This window comes from Chanos chanos, chromosome 2 (genome assembly GCF_902362185.1).
Source record: "Chanos chanos chromosome 2, fChaCha1.1, whole genome shotgun sequence".
NCBI lineage: Eukaryota > Metazoa > Chordata > Actinopteri > Gonorynchiformes > Chanidae > Chanos > Chanos chanos.
Genome location: NC_044496.1, coordinates 36,403,361 through 36,424,757, shown reverse-complemented (window position 1 = coordinate 36,424,757; position 21,397 = coordinate 36,403,361). Strand labels below are relative to the sequence as shown.

General features: G+C 40.0%; 2 protein-coding genes across 6 annotated transcripts; both read right to left on the bottom strand.

Annotated features, from left to right (window-relative positions):
• Nucleotides 1-523: 523 nt before the first annotated feature.
• On the bottom strand, nt 524-9,567 carry LOC115804342 (CTD small phosphatase-like protein 2-A). Of its 4 annotated transcripts, none has more exons than XM_030764723.1 (7): nt 9,364-9,567; nt 7,634-7,842; nt 7,284-7,422; nt 6,877-7,023; nt 6,176-6,400; nt 5,721-5,796; nt 524-823 (listed from the first exon to the last, which is right to left on the bottom strand). In XM_030764723.1, the coding sequence occupies exons 2-7, from the start codon at nt 7,817-7,819 to the stop codon at nt 772-774; spliced, it is 825 nt and encodes a 274-aa protein (XP_030620583.1). In that variant the 5' UTR covers nt 7,820-7,842; nt 9,364-9,567; the 3' UTR covers nt 524-771. The 4 variants fall into 4 exon arrangements, with proteins under 4 accessions (XP_030620583.1, XP_030620584.1, XP_030620586.1 ...); XM_030764724.1 differs by having other exon boundaries at nt 9,378-9,567; XM_030764726.1 differs by having other exon boundaries at nt 774-823; nt 5,721-5,809.
• Nucleotides 9,568-9,991: 424 nt separating this feature from the next.
• On the bottom strand, nt 9,992-18,423 carry LOC115805160 (sulfide:quinone oxidoreductase, mitochondrial-like). 2 transcript variants are annotated; one of them, XM_030765651.1, is made up of 10 exons: nt 18,338-18,423; nt 16,998-17,229; nt 15,737-15,907; nt 15,182-15,235; nt 14,137-14,331; nt 13,619-13,828; nt 13,154-13,337; nt 12,745-12,812; nt 10,778-10,956; nt 9,992-10,655 (listed from the first exon to the last, which is right to left on the bottom strand). In XM_030765651.1, the coding sequence occupies exons 2-10, from the start codon at nt 17,214-17,216 to the stop codon at nt 10,598-10,600; spliced, it is 1,338 nt and encodes a 445-aa protein (XP_030621511.1). In that variant the 5' UTR covers nt 17,217-17,229; nt 18,338-18,423; the 3' UTR covers nt 9,992-10,597. The 2 variants fall into 2 exon arrangements, with proteins under 2 accessions (XP_030621511.1, XP_030621510.1); XM_030765650.1 differs by lacking the exon at nt 18,338-18,423 and adding an exon at nt 17,911-18,317.
• Between the last annotated feature and the right edge of the window lie 2,974 nt (nt 18,424-21,397).

Below are 21,397 nucleotides of genomic sequence, written 5' to 3'. Positions count from 1 at the left end.
CACTCATGTAGACATTCACTTGCAAGCTTTTGTTAGAGAGCTGTTCTCTGACAAATGAAAATTTTATGTTAAAGTAACTCCATAATACTGCTGAATCCACACTACCATTGTTTGAGGTAAGTCAAGGATCCAGAAAGCTCTGCAGGAATATGTTGCTCTGTTTTTTTTTTTTTGGTTTTGTTTTGTTTTTTGGATTTGTTTTGTTTCTTTTCCAGTTACTGTGAAAGGAAAGTGACAATGGATTTGCAAATAGAGATGGTTGGCTAACACAGTATTCTGAACAAGAATGGGGGCACTGTATCACTTTGGAATGTCTGGGAGTGTCACCGCAACTGAATTACTGCCACATTTAGAAATTGAAAACCCTTATTTTAGCCATATATCTGCTATTTGCCATTTAACAAATGCCACTGGTGGTGGGGTATGCTAAATGCTAAAACAAACTAGCGTATGTACTGACATTGCTTAGTTTTAAAAACCTTTGAAGTATTTTGCTTTGCACATACATTTGAGAACTTGAGGTTTAAGTTTCCTTTAATTCTGTAAATCATAGAAGAGAACAGCATCTTTAAAATTGTCTACAGCTTTTCCAGAATTTCCTCATAGCCAGTCGTAGACACAGACAGATCTTGTGGTCGAGTAGCTACATCTTAGGTCGTTTAACTATAAATCTCCTGTGCTCTTTCAGAAGAGGAACGCCATGTCAGAGCCAATGACCGAGAGTACAACGAAAGGTTTCAGTATGCTGTGAGTACACTGCTCCAGGTCCAGTCACCTATGGCTCTCAAGTCCAGAAGTCTTGATGTTTTTGTTTTTCTTCCACCTATTACAGGTTAGGGTAGAGAGCACACATCTGTTTGCGAGATAATAAACAGTCCCTGATTAGAAGGTCAGAGGCAGGGAAACAAAGAGCTTAGACTTGAAGGCCACAATTGCTTCACTGTCTACAATACAAACTCTCTAACTTGAGATGGCTGCTGATAAGAAGGTACAGCTAAGACCTGACATGAACCTCCAAAAAAAAAGAGAGAGATAGAGAGAGGGAGAGAAAGAGAGAGAGAGAGAAGAAACACTGATGCTGTGGTAGGAAAAAAAAAACAGATCAGTGCAAATGTGCAAGGGAAAACTTGGCATTGAGAAGTTTCTAAAAATGATAAATGGTTCTACTATAACACCCACCGACAGGAAATGTTCCTAGACCATTCAGTGTGCTGTTTTCATTGTTCTTTGCTTATAACAATTATGATTTTTATTACGTTTGTTACATTTCATTTCTGTTTCTCTTCAGGATAATCGCATCAAAACATCAAAGTACAACCTTTTTACCTTCCTGCCCATTAATTTGTTTGAGCAGTTCCAGCACGTTGCCAATGCATACTTTCTTGTCCTGCTGATACTACAGGTAGGTAGAAAAGAGTGTATGAATGTATCAGCCATAATATGTATACATGCACACACACACACACAGGCGCGCGTACACACACACACAGACATATACAATCATATCTATTGTTCTAAATAGCCTTTTATTCTAAGTTCCTTTTTAATGTGAAAATATTTATATATCTCTTGATGGTTATGTCTTACAATTTAATTAACATGATTAACATTTCATTTTGTTTTGATGGTAGTTAATCCCACAGATCTCCTCTCTGTCCTGGTTTACCACCATTGTGCCTTTAGTGTTGGTGCTGGCAATCACAGCTGTGAAGGATGCCACAGATGACTATGTGAGTTCAGACTCACATGCATTTTCAAAGGCTCTTTCACTCTTATGATCAGACCTGCATTGTCAGGAATCAGATGTTTTTAGAGCACAACATTGTTGTAACGTTTTTCTAATAACGAAGAGTGAATCAGACTTGCATGCCATAAGCAAAGGCACACTGACAAAACCAAAATACATCAAAATACTCTGAATTTCTCTGAATTTTGGGCCCAGTACATTGGAAATGTTTTGTGTTTTAGTTTCGCCATAAAAGTGATCAACAAGTCAACACACGACAGTCTCAGGTACTCATCAAGGGAAAGTGAGTATTTTTTTCTAGAATCTAATGCTTTTATCTCATAGATCATCTGGTATAATTGTAGCACGCGGCACAATAATAGGAATGATGATGTTTCTTGGAAAGTCATTTTGATGGCATGGAGCTTGAAGTTATGCTGGTTTTAGAGGGTCTATTACTCCAAATTATGATTGTTAATGATGCGTGTTGTCTCTATCTTAGGTTGCAGAATGAGAAATGGATGAATGTGCGAGTCGGTGATATCATCAAGCTTGAAAACAATCAGTTTGTCGCCGTGAGTTTAATTTCTCTCAGAAAAAAAAAAAATGTGTATAGCTGAGGTAGGCAGTTTTCCTCCCAGATGATTACAGGGTATGCAGGCTTTTGGCAGTCCTATGCAAACCACATCTCATTCACCTATTGTAGCTCCTTAAGGACCCTCTGTATAATAGATTGAATCTTGTATGATAGGAGTTGGAACAAAATTCTGTTTGGAGGGTGCACCTCTAGCTGGAGGCTTGCCTGTACTGAGTGGAGGGGGGGTAAGGACAATCTTAGCTTGGATTGTTTCTACTGTAAACACTCACTACGCGATTTCCAATGAAAACATTTGGTCGGATATGAACTGTGTTGTGTTCTGCACCATGTGTGATTAGGGAAGGCCCAACCCATTCCTTTATTTAGTAGTAGCAGCAGAGTTAGAGAGAAAAACCTCAAACCTCTTGTGGACACCGCACTGCAGAGTTTGATTTATTGCATGTTGCTGTCCGATAACGCACCTCCCCTCACCTCCTCTCCTCTCCTTTTTGGTGTGTGCAGGCAGATCTTCTCCTTCTCTCCAGTAGTGAGCCCTGTGGTTTGTGCTATATTGAGACTGCAGAGTTGGATGGGTAAGGACATACCAGTACAGTAGCATGTTGGATGTCCTCGCAAACCTGTGTAAAATGTAGCTGCAACCGTGCCTAAAACTGTGAGTCTGTCTGAAATGAGGTTTTCACTTCTCTTTGGCTCTGATTTTCCGTCACAGGGAGACCAATCTGAAAGTTCGCCAAGCCTTGACTGTGACGTCAGATCTTGGAACAGATGTCAGCAGGCTTGCTGAGTTTAACGGTAAAGCCAAAAAAAAAAAAAGTGTAAGCATGTTTTGTGTGTTGAACCCCAGCAAACAGAGATGTCCTGTGGTCTCATGGTCTCTTGGTTTACTTTTGAGCATTTTTAACCTTGAGTCCTTATTTGTTGCTGTCAAAAGCCTGCGCCAATCTGTTAGACACTCAAGTTTCTATTTGGAGCCAATCCAGTTAAATTAAAGGGAGAGACCAAGGTCTTTAACGTATAACTGAAGGAGTTTTTTGTTGCTCTCAAGAGAGCTGTTGCCATGGTAGTGGCGTGCTGTTGTAGAGCTGCAGTCTGAATGTTAGTGCTGCATGAACATACGGACTGTTGTCTGGGTTGTGTTGGTGTTTTGTTTGTGTGCTATATGTTGTGCGTGTACACACCAGGACAATGTGTTGGAAAAAAAAGATGAATGGAAATTGAGAAGCACTGGCAGGCAGTGACAGTTACCAAATTAATACCTTTGAATTTGGGCTCCTCTTATGCCCCCTCCTTCACCCCCACCCCCAAGGAGAGGTCATCTGCGAGCCCCCGAATAACAAACTGGACAAGTTCATGGGAACGCTCTACTGGAAGGATAACAAGTTCCCTCTGGATAATGAGAAGATGCTGTTGAGAGGATGTGTCCTTAGAAATACTGAGTGGTGTTTCGGCATGGTCATCTTCGCTGGTACGTCTCAGCGCTTTATAAATACCTCATTAAAATGTATGTCATGTTCTATGAAGCTGTCATAGGACATTACAGGACCTTTTATAAGCTCCTATGACACTTTAATTGTGCTTCAGTTATCAGCTCAATGTAAACCAAACATCAATATTAGCTATTTTGAATTAGCAATCATTCAGATGATATTGTCTTATTATTAGATGCAATTAAGATGTTACATTATGATATGGAGATATCATTATGTTATTATTAGATGTTAAGGATGTTTTTATGTTGGCATATTATCTGCACTAATAAAACGTTATGCAGATTTATAAGGAGTGAAAATGCATCATAGCCATGGAAGTAGCTAGTATTGCAGAGATTCTTTATCAGCTCCCACTAGATCTTGGACAGGCTGGCATCCTATCGAGTGTCCTCTGCTGTTCTAAATGCTTTGGGTTCATTCATATTTAATAGGTGAAGACTGTTCACAGTGCCTAATGTGTGTTGTCATCTATCTCAGTCATGTTTCCCAGCATGTACTGTATGCCTGTTTTGAATGTGCCCAGGCTTGTGCTGATGTGTCATCTCCAAACTTTACTCTGTCAGGACTCCAAACGAAACTAATGCAGAACTGTGGGAGGACAAAATTTAAAAGGACCAGCATTGACAAGCTGATGAACACTTTGGTGTTGTGGGTGAGAACATTTCCTGCACTCTGGGTTTTGCACTGAGTGTGGTCCCCTTGTGACTTCTCCATTACTCATGCTGGTAGACTGTTAAATGTGGATGCTATTCTGTTTCTCTAGAATATTAGACTGACTTTAGACTGCACGTATATTTTGCTGTCTGAAAGTGACAAGAGAAGTTGTAGTAAGATTTGTGAATGTTGTGTAAGCAATGTTCTTGCTGGTTTGTTGGTTGATGTTTACTCGACAGATCTTTGGGTTTCTCATTTGTATGGGAATCACTCTGGCCATTGGGAATACCATTTGGGAAGAGAGAGTAGGCAGAAACTTCTGGTCTTATCTACTTTGGGATGAGCTCCTCAGCAGCCCCGTGTTCTCCGGGTTCTTGACCTTCTGGTCCTACATCATAATCCTCAATACCGTAGTGCCCATCTCACTCTATGTCAGGTTAGTACCACGCTAAAGTGACGAATTCACATACAGTTTGAATTTGCCTCGTATTTAGTCAAGGACAAGTAAAGTGCAAAAGAACATAACTTAATTACATAATGATGTATTGGATGTCATTTTGATAAAACTAGCCAAGAAGAGAGTTGCCCTGTAATACTTCAAATGAAATTTGTGATTTTAATGTACTTTGTTTTAAGTAAGTAAAGCACTATTGTAAGTAATGTTGTACATAACAGGTGTTTTGGCAGCATTTTGTCATGATGGCCCTCTCTTCGGGTACTTTTGTCAGCACTTTAACTAAACACATACTTACAAGAAATTACAGGATGCATTATGGCTGACCTATGTGATGTTTCCCTTATGTTGGTTTAGAATGATACTTCACCAGCTGTGTGTAGTCTTTATAAATGAGTATAATTTATTTTATACAGTGTGGAAGTGCTTCGGCTAGGCCACAGTTATTTCATTAACTGGGACAGAAAGATGTACTATAGTAAGAGGGACACTCCAGGAGAGGCGCGAACCACAACTCTGAACGAGGAGCTTGGCCAAGTGGAGTTCATTTTCTCAGACAAAACAGGAACTCTCACCCAGAACATCATGGTGTTCAATAAATGCTCCATCAATGGGAAGACCTATGGTGAGCTCTCTTCCTTATTGCTTTCTTTCTTTCTGTCTGTCTCTCTCTGTTCATGTACCCCCCCAACACACACATGCACGTTTGCACAAACACACAGACACACACAGACACAGTTAAGAAAACGAAGTCGTACAGAGACAGGTGAGGTGCGACAGTCAACAGCTTTCACTTACGGGTCAAAGACTTCCCAGTCTTCTTCATATGTGCCCTCTGGAGGAGCTGACGGTGGAGAATCTGGGTAACTGCCATCTGGATTGGACCCCTCAGAGAAGACAGAGGAACACAAACTCTAATAGCTGCATGGACTTTTCAAACACTCAACAATAACTTTGCATGGAGAGTTCTCAGAAATCTGAGAATTGGCACCTACTCTCTTTGGAATCACTGACTGACAGACAAACAAACAAACAAGCAAAAAACCCCGAAACTTGAGTCTTAACTTAAGATCCATGAGAGGGGGAAAATGAAAACATTGTGAAATAACATTGGGAAAACACAACGTCATTCATTTAAAATCATTCGGTACACCTGTGGCCCTCTGAATCCCAATTACATTCACCATTAAATCTTTCTACCTAACTGCTCACAAGAACTGGACCCAGACGGTTCCAGAGGTATGTGTGTTTACCTGTGAGAGGTGGCATGTCTGCCTCGGTGAAGATCTCTCCCTCCTCTACAGCTGTGTCAGCGGGAGGTAAAGGCCTCGGGTTGGGCACAGGGTTGGGGGGCACGGTTTTGCCATCAGTGGTGGTGGGGGTGCTGGTGGGAGTCTCCTCCAGCTGCTCCATTTCTAGCTGCTTCACTATCTCCTCGGCCTCCACTGCCTGCCCTGGGGAGTCCGAGCCTGATGTCACTGAGGCAAACAGGGGGGATGAGGTTGTTAATGTTGGTTAGGAAATGAATGGACTGTGACTGGGACATTTACCGTGGATAAACTGCTCGCAATGGGAATGGCTTAATGCAGAGCTCCTAAAACAACTCACCTCAAAGTGTTATATCTATGCTCTATCCAAACTCTCGCAAACGTATTCTGAACTACTTTAATCATCAGATGTGCAAGTTATGTGAAAAGCCAAAGGAACGTTTGAGGTAAGGCATAGGGAAAAACTGACCTAAAGATGTAAGTGGACAAAAAATAAGCTAAATGAAAAACGTTTGTTAGTTTTGTTTTTTTTTTTTGTTTGATTTAGAATCTTCCTGTGACAGACTGCCCAGCATCACTTCAATAACATGGACAAATTTAGTTAAAACACATGACACATGAAGTGACAGCAAGAACTTTTAACAGAGAAACTAGATGACTAGAAAGTTGCTCCAAGCAGCTCCTACCATTTTTGTTGGCTGGTGAGAAGAAATTGAAGACGGGGGAGAAGATAGTTCCTAACAGAGTAGTGCGTGGGGGGCTGCTTGGTGCCCCAGTCTGCACCTCCAGTTTCCCATTGGGCTTCACTGGTTTACTCTCACACGTCATGGTATCTGGAGAAATCAGTCACAGAGTCAATCGCTTGACTTATCAGTGTATCTTAACATTTTAGAGTATGAAATGAGAACTGGTACGAATGCTTGGCTTTCCAGAATAGAGGAGATACATGAATATATGTCTAATCAAATATTTTACCACTAGGGGAAAGGCTTGCAATCAAGTTTAAAGCAAACTAAATTCTTATCGCATTTCCATTTTAGCAGCAAGACAACGACATCTTCAATGAAAAATCAGTCAGACTGATTTAGCTCACCCCCATTGACAGGACCTTTCCTGCGAGTTCTGGGGTTGGCTCTGCTGGGCAGGTTTCCAGTTGGTGGTGTTGATGTGATCAGGTTACTGTCCAAATCGCATTCAACGCGGCTTCTCTTGGCAGGGGTGCACTGCTCCACCTTCAGTGGAGAAATATCATGCAAACTATGAACACTGCCATCTACTAAATTCAGGAATCATGCTTTTGAATGAATGCACATTGAAAGGCATGTATCTGTGGAACTGCATAAAAATTTCAGATCTCACTTGTCAAACATTGAGCAAATCAGCTCCCAAGCAAGTAAGCTGCTCATTTTCCAGAAAGTTTCAGTAAGGGTGTAATGTTCTCACCTTAACAGCATTTCCTCGTATAAACCTTTTGATGGTGGAGAAGATGCCTGTATCACTCTTCTGCATCCTGGTTCTGCCTGAGGGTAACGTGGGCTCCACCTCTGAGTGTTTTCTCTTGGCCTGGGTGGGCCGGGCTGGTGGGCTAGGGTTCAACTGCTGAGATGCCTTTCGCACTCTCAGCCTCATCGTCCCAATAGTCACATGTAAAACTAGAAAAAGGACAAGACATCCTTTTAATCCACTTAATCCTCAAATCTAACCCAACAATTCGAAATCTCTCATGAGTCAGGTGCCCAATTTTTTTTTATCAGACAAGAAAGAAACCTATTCAAATTATTAAATGTACTTCTGTTAAATGCACTCAAGTTTCATTAATTATCCATTACATGTGCTAAATCTATAACAACTTTAAAACCAAAATAAATCTGATGACATATAAAACGAGATTTCAAGATGAATAACAACGGAACCTCATTAACATGTCAGGCTACATATTTTGTGGATATCCCATTCAGTCAGACTCGGCTTACAGACAAACTTGTTGCTGCATGCCACAGTTTTCATCGTCCCAAATCAAACTTGCACATATAACTGAAACACCGACTAGAGCTACTCCGTAGTCACATTGAAAAAAAGCCTGATTTCTTCTGCTCTCGAGGTAGTGTACTTTTACTATTTACTGAGAGTTTCACTGGAGATCAAATCGAGTAACAAAAAGCGTAAAAATATACTATTTGCTATCATGCTCAGGCTCATTCATTTAAGAATCACGGCGGTAACGGGCATTACTGCAACCACTCAGAAAATGCAGATAAATGTAACGTTACAATAGCCAGATTTGGGAGCAGGGACAATCAAAACACGATATGAACTTGTAATACTGGCAAAGTGGGCGGGGTGAGACATGCAGCAGGCTAACTGGCTACGTTAGCCGTAGCTAAACGATAAGCCATTATTTTAAAAACTGTTACCAACGTGTTCAAATTGTAGACCACGTTCAAGACCTGTGACTACTGTCGTAAATCAAAGTTCCAGAACATTAATTTACACATGGTGCTTGACAACAGTTTTCAAAGTAGTTAACATTGCGGACGTTGTTAGCTGTAGGTGGTTATCCGCTAAACGGTCAATTTTTCAGATCAAAGAATGCCTGTGTATCTACTTAAAATTTTGGCATGTTCTGTCTGTTTGTATGAGATTAGTTTATTTTGAACGAATCAGAGAATCAAAACACCTGACAGCGAATTAACGCAGGCATAGCTGACTACTTCTTAGATACGGCTTGCTGAGCTAACTTGCACAGCGAAGTTGCCAGAGCCAACTTTGACTTGGGGGCTAACGACTTGTTGGCTAAATTTCTGGTATCTTCCGACATATTGCTGGCAGGCAAGCTATCGCTCGCATTCCCAATCTTATACTAATGAACAAATCAGCAATCACGAGCTCTGTAAGCTATTAAGAAGGCTCAAACCAGACTTGTAGAAAACCTCACATATCGTTTTTATGTAACTGGTCCCGTGAATAAATGGAAGACAATATGTAGAGTGCGGCAAGCTAGATAATGCTAACAGTGCTACAGCTAAGCTATGCTAGCATATTTCTTACTGCCTGAACAACATGTTCTCAGGGCGAGACAAGAGGCGTGAGGAAGACGCGAGATTTTAAAGCACTGCGACCGTGGCGTAGGGTTAAATATTTATTTTTGCATGATAGCATGGCTGCTTACTTACAATTTAGCACTTACATTCCAAGTGTCGCGGGAGCGTGTAGATGAGGTGGTCGTTAAAACAACGACAACGGGGACGGCCACTAGCAAACTCCTCGGCCGTCTCTCTTATATGTAATCAGTGTGAGAGTCACAGAGCGACGAACAGCTTTTCCATAGCTTCTTGGGACGCCATTTCCCGCCTCCTCAACAAGACACACTTGAAAAGCACCCGGATTATGAAGCACCTGCGCATGAGCAAGCCTTTTCCTTACAAGCTTGTAGTCCCCGTTATTTATCATTCACTTACGTTCTATCTTGGTGTGCGGCACTGTTGAGCAGTCCATGGCCTTCGAACGACATCTTATTGACATCTTATAACCCTCATTTGACATCGTACTTCGTGAAACAAACTCTCAAATGAATAAACTAACAGTTAACTTACATTTCACCCATACACCTATACCAAACATACATTAATGTTTTTATCTCCGCTAACATACCTTAAAATTAACACCAGTAATGCATCTATCTATCTATCTATCTATCTATCTATCTATCTATCTATCTATCTATCTCCTCATGCATGTATATACAGACACAGCACAACACTCAAACATATGTCAGAGCTACAAAACTACAGAGAGCATGCAGTGTTTCATATGTGACTACATGTTTTATTTGCAGTCCTGTTTTTTATTTATAACTGATATGGAGGAACATCACACATTGCCAGTAGCACACAAATTCTTTTCTTTTAATCTGTTTTTTTGGGGGGGAGGGATGTCACACCCCTCTTAGTGCTTAAAACATGTTATGTTCAGACGTTAAGCACCACGATATGAATATTAAACTTCTAAACTTCTCCTAGATACTCTTTGTTTATCTGAGCAAGAAATCTGTTTGTTTCAGCTAGGTCTTACAAAAGTATAACTGACTGTAAAATATGTAAGTGATCCCTGTTTAAAAGCAACACTACTCCTCTAAAGCAACAATGTAAAAAAAGTAGGCTTTTTGTTGCTTTATTTTGTATTTTAAATAGGAGCATTTATTTACTCTTTAAATACCACTAGTACATAATTACCTGTTTCATCATACTATATTTTTAAAATGACCAGCAAGATAGCGTGTTCTGCTCACACTACACTATCATGATACAGCATATCTCCATGTAAAAACATAGAGGTGAAAAAGGCTATATAGATAATGCTTAGAGAAAATGAACCTATTGATCCCCTTCTATGTCTTACTTATTTGTTTTATTTCATTCCCAGGTGCATCATGGTCCTGTATGGTCCTGGGCCACCCCAAAGTCCCCTTTAAAAAAAATTATTTGTATTAGAGGAGCATAGAAACTGATCAGGTTTATGTCTCATCTCATTTATGTCCATGTACTTGAGAGAATGAAAACAATATAGATTAGAAAGGCTAGGACTCACTTGAGCAGACCATGCCAGTACAGATGCGGCATAACATCAGCCTTCATGTGAAACATGACTCTGCTCTCTTTGCTCTGGTCCACAGGGAACGTTTCTAGTGGCTGCCCATTGTAGTCAAACTCAGCCAGAATGACTGACTTATAGCTGGTGACCAAGGGGCACGAGGTATAGCCATCATACTGTAAGGGAGGAAAGAAAACCATTCTTATATTCACACTCAGGCCAATATTAGGTGCACCGCTTATAAAGAGCTGCACAGCTGTGGTTTGCCACACTGTGGTTTGCTATATGAAGTTGGTAGACTGGCATCTAAGGATCTAATTGTTAGAATGAATGTTAGAATGAGCAAAATAAGTTAAGTTTGAGAGTAATATAACTGTTGCTTCCATGATCTTGGAAATGGCAGCCCTTTTGTGTTTCTGGCACAGTGTTTTGACAAACAAAAAATGTCTAGTCAGCTTCAGTCCTAAGAGCACAAACAGTTTAGTGTTGAGAGAAGCTGAAAAATTGCGCAAGCTAACAAGTGAGCCAGCTGATAAGCAGACCACAAACAGGCAAATCATGGCAAAGCATTAGGTGGTCTGCAGAACTGTGTCTCAGAACGTACAACTTGTCTGTGCTTGTCACGAATCGGCTATAGTAGCAGACATCCATGAAGGTGTTCCACTCCTGTCAGCAAAAACCATGAAGAAGCAGCCCCAATGGGCACACAACCATCAACACTGGACAACTGATTCCAAGTTCCTGTTACATCACACAAGTCATGATTTGGCCTAAAGTGCATAAGTCCTTGGACCCTCCCTGCCTTGTGATAAAAGTACAGGCTAGTGGCTGGTGAGGGATTTATTTGTTTATTTATTTTTTCTGGCATACACTACATGAGGTATTATGACACTGATGCTCACCAGTTGTATCCCTTCATGGCCACAGTTACTTTATTCTCATTCATTACACAGGATATTGGATATAGCAGGATATTGCACAACATTAACATAGGGCATGGACCTAACCATACAATATAAATCTAAATTGCCCTAACCATGTGTGCCAGGAAATCTACATCTGATAGTGTGCCATTTACCACAAAACACCTGTAAACGTTTATGGTGACCCTTGACAATAATCAAAAGTAAGTGCTATGCTGATAAGTTTATTGTTTTCCTCAAACAATGGAACTGGCACCTCCAGGGCGCCAGCACTGGAAGTAGTCACGCAAATGCCATGGACAGCATGACAGAGACAAGCAAATTCTTGCTCTGACTCACTCAAATCTTGTTTCATCAGGAAATATAACTGAATGGACTGCTTTCCACAATAGATATGAAATGGAAAAATCTACAATATAAACCCATCACTGCATGTTGCATTGCACAATCATCTGTTGCAAAATCACAAGCATGTGACGCTCCATAACTTCAGGTCTCTGACTGTGGACTAATACTAGAATGGCCTGTTTAATGATGTTTGAAAGCTAAATTCATATAAAGCTATTTCCACCTGTAACTTCAAAAACTGTGGGACCTGAAATGAGCCTGTCTTCTCACTACTGAATTCTTTTCAACAGACTAGGCGCCAACCTCTTTACCTCCACAGACATAGAACTAATGTTTATCATCGCTTGGCTAGAAAAGCATGAGACCCAAACATCATTTACTTGATTGTACCCATAGATTCACTTGATATCACATTTGATATCATTTGAAGTGTTTATTCTAATAGTTTTTCTTTCACTATAGTTGGAATAAATCAGTATAGATGGATGTCCAGGTTCCAAAAAAATAACAGAATCCATTTTTTTAGAAATTCAGACTGTTCTGGGTGTAATGGGGAGTCTAACCATTACTAAATGAGTTATCCCTAATAAACTGGACACTGAAAGTATATCTATACACTCATCAATGGACAAATAAAACCTAATGTGTAATGACAAAAACCACTGGCAATCTCCTGATCTTTTTCAAATTCACCTTTTTATCAGGCTGGCCATTCTTCATCACTTTTGTAATCGTTCGGTCAAGGACAGCGGATTGCGCGGCTGAAAGAGAGACATGCTATTCTTTGTTATTTAGTAAAAGCTGCTCAACACAGGACACTTTGATAGAGGTGATCAAGACTCATCCTAAGGGTCAACAGTGTCTGTCAGCTCTTGTTTCAGCTATATGCTAATGATGATATTAACAGCATAGATGCTTTCATTCTGGATTAGGCACCTAAACAACTGGTAACATTACAAGGCTTATGGCCTAATGTGTTGTTATCTTTATCCACATCTGTTTCAGATGATTTCTCAGGGGCTTTCTAAAGTTGCTTAAAGAGCTGCTAACTTTGATGAGAAAAATAGGTTTACTGCCCAGACCTGATTAGTGCTTCTCTTACCTACTGCAGCAGCTGTTTTGGATGTTGGCAAATTGGTGCAATCCCCTATCCCAAACACATTGGGATACTTTTTATGCTGCAGGGTTTCCTTATTCACGTCCAGCCACCCACCTTCATCCTCTAATAACGAGCCCTTCAGTGCTGAAGGTGGCCCCATTGGTGGAGTGACATGAAGCATCTCATACTGGGGAGGAAAGCGCATCACCATAAAAGCCATGCATAGTTCTAAGAATCATATATAGCTCAACAAAATACATGTATTGACTGTGCAGGTTCAAACATAACACAGGGAACTACTTAGCTATAAATGCTATGGGTGTATCTTTCAAATGTAGCATTTGATATTCTTTTTCGAAACATTCTGTCCTATGATTTGTTCTAGCCTAAGTCTAACTGAAAGCTTTGGTGGGCCTAAAAATGAGAATGGATAAGTGGCATACAGAATGAACAAATGCACCAGCTTACCTCAAAGACTTTTGTTTCACCGGGGTTGTCGAGGTTCTCAAACACTGCTTCCTGTTTGTCTGCTCTGACCTCAATGAGATTGTGCCTGAGGTTAACGTTTAAGTCACGGGCCTTCACAATATCCCACAAAGCATCAGCGTATTTCTTGACACCGAACAGCACTGGCAATGACGTGTTGTATATAATGTTGGCCTTCGACCTTTTTCCTGTCTTTGAGAGAGATCACCAGTGTTGTAAGACCTGTGTCTTTGTATGTTATCAGAGGGTATCTCAGACAAGTATTGAGCCTAGCACTGCACTAAACTGCATTCTGAACGCAGTTCTAGCCCAGAACTGGAGAAACTCTTTGTCTAAAAATGTAATTCTGTCTGCCATAGCATTCATATTTTATTTTTAAGGGTATGTGAAAGTGAGCAGGTTGACTCACAATTAACAAAAAAATTTACATTCCAAGACGAGTAATATACAAGCACACAGATTATGTCATGGCAGATTCAATGAGTATGTCCCATTGGTACCTTTCTAAGGTAAGCATCTGAGAGGTACATGATCTTCTGTGGTGCCCCAGCACACTTGACTGGTGTATTAGGAAAAGAAAAGACAGCATTTCCCTCCTTGAAGTTTCTGAGTGCATTCCAGGTCTTTTCGACTGTCTGCAATGAGTAGTTTGAGCCAATTTTTGGGTGTTCAAAACCCTCTGGAAGGCCTTTGATCTGTTATGTCAAGAAAAACAATCAACTGTTATAATATCACAGATAAACCTTAAAGAGCTAGCAATATGTATATATATATATATATATATATATATATATATATAAAGAGAGAGAGAGAGAGACAGAGAGAGAGAGCGAGAGAGAGAGAGAGAGAGAAAGAGCAGATTTTGTCACATAAGGGAATGAGATGAAGTATTAAACTCTTAATTAAAGTTAAAAAAGTTTAAAGTTTAAATAATTTGGTATTTATTAATGAATGAATACGGTGCTTTATCATCAAGTAGCATCTATATGTATGGCTGTGTTTAGATATTCCTTTATTTGGTCATTTTTAAGACCACATCATGACAAAGGTATGTTACATATTTATTTATGAATAATACAGTATAAAAATAAAAAATGGAGGAGGTGAAATAATAAGGAAGGCCATGACTAATAACACAAGCATTTGTTGTTACCTGGTTATTGCAAAGGTCCACAGAATAAAATACAGATCATTCATTGCTAGTTTGATAGCAAGTCTAAGTGAGTCACACTAATGTGATACCACTGAACTGTAGAAAAACTGTGAGCTGAGCTGGGCAGCAGTCAATGTACAGTAGTAATGCCTACTAAACTGCCTAAGAGGGAACCACTGTTTAGTACTTTCTTTGAGGTACATAAAAGCCACAGAGATCGGACTTTTTCACTTAGACATTTCATCTATAACTAAATAAAATGTGTTGACCTTAAGACATCAGACAGCTTCAGTGGAAAGAAATGGAGTGTGATAGTTGTGGCAAATGAAAGTAGTGATTATCAGAGTAATGAACAACAAGTGAAATGTATGTAATATCTGCATCTACATTACCTTTTCATAGTGTAGCTGGATGCCAAGGGCCACTATCAAATATTCATAAGAAATCTGCAAAGTAGAAGAGGTAGCCATTCGAAGAGATAAACAATTCAACGAATGTCTATCTCAAACAGATAGACATTCAATCAAAGTAAAAGAGATAGACATTCATTCTAAGTTTCTTCTCTTAAGTACTCACTGCAAAGGTAAAGATTCTTTAATGACAGAATAGCACTATTCTCTTGATATCAAATGACATAACCTTTGCTCATATCATTGATTCTGTTTCAGAAAGCATTCCAATCAAAATGAGTATCTAGATGATCATTTACAAACATGCAGTACAATCATCTTATGGTTTCGATCCTGACAATAAGAACTCCACACAGACACTGAGTTAATTATTCAAATCTATTTATGCTGTCAGATCAGCTGCTGTCATAATCCTATTTTTGTCTAAAACAACACACACTCTGTCACTTCAAAGATAACTTGTATCATTTAAAACTAATTAAGAAAGTCAAGAGGTGAGCTTATCTTGATATCGGCAAACTTTGTCCTCAGTCCTACCTCTGTCCCATTCGCTGTGCGGATGGTGTTCTTGTCAGGGCTGAATTCCTTCACACTTGATTTCACCCACTTCACACCAGAAGGTATCACGTTGGCAGTGGGCCGGCCAGATGAGCCTACGTTTTTGGCCCCCGCTCCAACTAATGTCCAGATGGGCTGGTAGTAATGCATCTATAATAGATCAAAGCCACAGTATTTCAGTATATGTTATTAACTGCAATACAGAGATTAGACAGACTACACTCAATTGGAAATTCAACACTATGTCACGGGGACAAGCTTGTGCACCTGTTTAGTCAGTTATCTTTTTCTACATGGTCTACTCTGTATGTGTAGCCATGATAACACTATTGTCAAAATGAAGCTACTTAGACCATGACTTGTTCCTGATCTCATTTATAACCTTCAGTTGCATATTCTTGGAAGATATTCTATTAAGGGACTTACTGAGGCCACTTGGGTTGTTATCAGGGTTTTCTATATGCTCAACACTGTCCTTGTTGTGTTTGCATCATCATTTGTACAAATCAGATGTGAGATAACGAAGGCTTCGGGGGAAAAAAAGAATTAAAAAAAAAGGAACGAAAAGACAATGTCCTCAGGGAGGTCCCTGGTGGAGTTAACATAATCCTCCACTTGCCAACTTTGCAGCCTTAATGTAATATGAATCCAAGATTACAGATATGGATTTCAAATGCATACCGTAGAGGTGAGAGCAAGAACAAAAACTAATCCTCACTTTCACTTGACACAACAACACAGCCATTTTCCCCTTCTTTCTTTCCTCTTTTCTTTTCTTTTTTATTTTTAACCCAAAACAAGCCTGACCGATCAAAACACAGACTGAACCAAATTGGGGAGGAACAACTCATTCACATACATTTCAGCAATATTAAACGTTACTCATCACGAAGTGGTCCAATTACTACTCTGTGTGCATCAAATCATTTCACTACGAATGAACAAATCTGTTCCTGCGTTAAGTATACAGCCCTTTAGTGTATCCGCATGTGAATGTATGGATCCTATTTTCTATAAATAAATGCTACAATATTTCGTGTACCAGACACGGGTACAGCACGGTACTCCATGAATGCTTACAGTCTGTACTGTGCAATAATAGTTCAGCTAAGTTCACATGACTAAAGCACGCACGTACGATTCTAGTAACAGATACTGGGACTGGTTGAACGTGAAATTAGCAGTGTGCCTTCTTAGCGTCATATTACCGACGAATAGTGTCATCCTGTTTTCTTCTCACCTCGCTGGGTTCAACGATGGCCACGTTCGCTGCGCCAACCTTCCTTTTCATGCGGGCACCCATTGCTATGCCACCACTTCCCCCTCCAAGCACAACCACCTTATAGTGCTCTTTAGCGGCCGAGCAACCGCTCGTGTGAAGGTAGCTGTTTACAGGACAACAAACTCCTGGGTAGAGCCTCCATGGAGCCTTGTGCCAGTTTAAAACCCTTGCAGTCATGACGTTTTTAGTTCTAGACACAGAAAAATTACGAAAAGAATGGTTAGACAGAGATTTTGAAAAATTGCGCAATACCTTACACACTCGCGGTCTCCTTTTACATTCGAGGAAATGAAAACGTTGGCGTCAAGAGCCGAACGGCTGTTTCGGAATCTTGTAGTCTGTTTTTTATTGAATGTGATAACGCTACGTGCAAGACAGGCAACTCCCGTTCTATGAACTTCTCGCCGATTCAGTGCGAATGCTACATAGTTGTTAACATAATGCGCGTAAATATTCTTTTAGAACTTTTCAATAGCTTTTCAAAACTGGTTTAATAAAGTGGATTTTCTTCCCATATTCGATATTTTTTGCTGAGTCATTTGAAACTGGTTGCATTTACATTTGAAAGAACCTTAACAAATAATAGGCTTCAATGCGTCAACATCGGTTGCAGTGACAAACAGATCATTTCAGTTGGGATGATTCTATTCACTCTTACAGTAAGCGATCCTATTTTTCCTAAAGCCAGGCATTAATTAGACTTAGCGATTAATGATTTTAATGTAATTTAGTTCAGTCAGTGGGACATATGTTGGATTTTGCTCCCATTCCTTCAGTGATCAGTTATCCCTGTGCACTGTAGTTCAAATACCATTGTTAATTAATTACGTTGGACATATGATAAAAGACAGCCCAGTCGTATTGATCTTACCAGAAACTGCACGCAACGGGAACCTGTGGAGTCGCGCCGATGGTCCGATTCTTTAAGGACAGCGTCCCTAACTGTTGGTATATACAATTACAGGCGTTCCTGGTTCATTTAAGTACATCGCACGTCATTCATCCTGTGGTGTGTTCAAGCGAGTGCAATGTATAGACCTGAGCATGCCTTTGTTCCCCCTTAGAACGCCCCTCTGTATACATTCTGAAATATCAGCTCGCTGTTCGCAGCGTTCAAGGATTTGGACACTCCTCCAGTACAGACACCCGTTGTTGACAGAATCGCGCCTGCAGTAAAATGCACGGTCATCCTACGTTGTTCTTTTAGGAGATGGTACTTGTGAGTGAAATATGTATTCAAGTCTTAACGTTGTGAACGAAAATAATACATGGCATCAAACCGAAAAAAAGAACAAAACCTTTTTTCCTATAATTGGGATGAGCCACTGCGCCCACAGACCACCCACGATGTGTGCAACTGGCCGCCGCAGTCAGATGACGGGCGATTCCTGAGTGCTGACAACTGCTGAACTTTATTCAACTTTGCGACGCACTAGAGGGGCGTTGTGTCGTACACCAGCAGCAGTTTGGGTAGAAATTGGCTCAAATCCCAGTCCTACTTTAAATCAACGGTTTGGTCTCTGTGGAAGTCATTGGATTGCGTGCGGTTTACCCTGATTTTTATATAGTTTCTGATTTTACAGAAGGCTATGTAATATTCAGTAGCGTAACAGGCCTAGCGTACTTCAGCGTTCAAGCATATTTCAGTTTGTCTATAGTTTGCACAATTTATAGATATCTTTAATTTTTCCAGAATACACTGACATTTTGATTTGAAAAGAGGGTGTTAAAATTTCATAAATGTGTTAATTTACTTCAGTCCGGGTGTCAGACACATTATCCGCATGGGGTCGACATAACACAACAGTTTCTGTACTATAAATGCTAGTTGCTGTTCAGTTATAGTTTTATTTGGCAGAGTTCAGGTGAACCTTCAAGATGATGCAGCGAATAAGGCTGATTTGTCAAATCGCATTCACACAGACATCTTTACGTCAAAGAATATTTTTAGCCACACGTAATAAAGTAAACAATTAATGTATGAACAAAACTTTACTATTATTTAATAGAAGTTACCGAGATGAACGGAACGGATGGTTAAGTTATTGCCCTCTTTGACGATTAACGTTGTTGTCTGAGAGGATTCGGTAAGACAGTTAAATAAAATGGCTATGATATTGTGTGTGAATGGTTGTTTGTTCTCGTTCAAGATGACTTACTGTTGTCATGCCTTATGAAGCTGAAGTGCACCAGTGGTTGATGTAACGCGGCAATTTCTTTAATAAACCTGCATATCTCCCTTCATGTGATGAAATTCCTGTCTTTTACCATGCATTGCAACACTGTCTTATTGCTGGAGCGTACCCTCTTTGCCCACCTTGGTGAAATGTGTTAACAGCAGGCTATAGCACTTCACTGGACAACAGTCCATAGTATTTCAGATTTGTAAGTGTGATATACATACGAAAATTTGTGCTAGACCTGTAAAGGTGGCAAGAATGACATTCACCGAAACGCCTTAGAATGGTCCGCTTTTCAACTCAATGCAAACTCGGACATTTTTTATTCTGCTAGCACTATAATTCAAATCAGAATACGCCGTTAAAATCATGAACTCACTTTGATCAAATCAAATGTTTAAGTTAACAAAGAAAACCAATACTGATCTGGAAATTTGTGTTCCACTGAAGTCCAAGGATGGTTACTAGTGTTACTCTAAAAATATCTGGTTTTATTTGTTGAATTTGATAGGTTCAGTTTCATTTTCGGCATATATTACAATACACATTTTCCATAATTTTCTTAATACTTTCCAATGATGTGATATAGGCCTATTTCTTTGACTAAATTTGTTTAGTGCTCGGTTTCCATGGCACCTCACCTATTTAACATATAAGGAGCTTCGCTAAGACGTCATATCATTTGATTCACTTGCTATAATAATCCAGCTCCATACAAATGCAGTTCGAGGCTGCTAGATTCAGGAACAAAGAATCTGTAAATGTAGGTTTTAGACTGACTTCAGACTGACAATTTCTCTATGTCTTCATGTCTTCCGTCAATACTGCGGTGCAGAACCGTAGACTGCATGGAATTGTAGGTTGAGAGATGCGGAAAAAAGGGCTTACCTCTTGCTACAGAAAGACGTTTTACTGCCAATTGCGACGGTATACGTAGGGAGAAAGGGCGTGTGTGTGTGTGTGTGTGTGTGTGTGTGAGAGAGAGAGAGAGAGAGAGAGAGAGGGAGAGCGCGCATGTAAGGACCTGACTGATTTCTCTTGCTGTATTGTTGTAAAAGGACGCGGTGATCCGCCCTGTCTCGGAGGATTTCGGTTGTCTTATGAATGGAGCATGTTTCTGGTGAGTGAACAATATTTTCATGCTTCGGTACTATTTGATGAAATCCTTCATGGTAGTAGGAGAAATTTTGCCCTCTCGAATTAGACCAGTGATCACAATTTTATTCTCAGATAAGGTATTTCATAAAAAAATGTAAGTTTAGTGGGAATTTTAGCGTGAAGAATTGCAAACACGTAATGATACGTCGATATCAGAGATTCCGTCTTAATTACTCAAAGGTGTCATCTGCGTCGTGGCAGATTCGGTGGTTACCATTGTAAGCTAACCCTTCGTTTGACTATAAGTCGCTCATACAGTATATACCTTTCAGTTGGATTTATATGACTGTATAGCAGAGCATGTGCGATGGATTCTGTCCATAGTATTACAGACTTTTTTTGTGAGGATAAGTGGATTTATCAATATATGAACCAAAAGACAGTAGCGTGTTCATGCATCTTGAAACTTTTTTTGTGGACAGTTTAATTATAAAGCACAGAAAAAACGCAGAAAGACACCCATTCTGATGGTGTTCATATATGTACTGAAATCCATCTAAATAGGTAATATTCACCATGGTCAAAGAGTTCTAGAAAGAAGAAACAGCACTTAAAGTTCAGCTGGTAAAGTAAGGATTGTGAACAGCACCTGTAAACTAGCGAAGAATGGGTGATTAAAGCAATACTACTTTTTCCCGTTGACACTGGTTTGCAGAAATAATACGCATCTAAATTTACAGTAATTCGGTCCACGACCTACCAAAATAGTGAGAAACGACTGATCAACAACAGAGTGGAGCACAAAAACAAAGTTATCAAGCACACAAAGAACAGAGAAAGGCAATGGGTTCAGCAGCATTTACAGCCCTAAGAAAGAAGTAAAGCAGCAAACAGTAAACAGTTTAATAAGCCAAAGCTTCGCAGACTGCCGCCGTTCTCACTTGCCTCACCTGTTTACTGGATGCTAATACCAGCATCCTTCCCAGCTCTGCAGATCCCCACGGAGTGGTTTGTGTTCCGGGACACCCAGGAGGTTTCCACTGACTGCAGATCCATTGAGATTTCATTAAGGAGACCTGA

What these genes read in the sequence shown, in the direction of transcription:
- LOC115804342 (XM_030764723.1), bottom strand. Translation starts at nt 7,819, where the DNA reads ATGAGGCTGAGAGTGCGAAAGGCATCTCAGCAGTTGAACCCTAGCCCA. An exon ending in TACGAGGAAATGCTGTTAAG is followed by an intron (nt 7,423 to 7,633) that starts GTGAGAACATTA and finishes TCTCCACTGAAG; the next exon opens with GTGGAGCAGTGCACCCCTGC. An exon ending in AGACATGCCACCTCTCACAG is followed by an intron (nt 5,797 to 6,175) that starts GTAAACACACAT and finishes GGTCCAATCCAG; the next exon opens with ATGGCAGTTACCCAGATTCT.
- LOC115805160 (XM_030765651.1), bottom strand. Translation starts at nt 17,216, where the DNA reads ATGACTGCAAGGGTTTTAAACTGGCACAAGGCTCCATGGAGGCTCTAC. An exon ending in CAAAACAGCTGCTGCAGTAG is followed by an intron (nt 12,813 to 13,153) that starts GTAAGAGAAGCA and finishes TCTCTCTTTCAG; the next exon opens with CCGCGCAATCCGCTGTCCTT. An exon ending in TACTGGCATGGTCTGCTCAA is followed by an intron (nt 10,656 to 10,777) that starts GTGAGTCCTAGC and finishes TTTTTTTTAAAG; the next exon opens with GGGACTTTGGGGTGGCCCAG.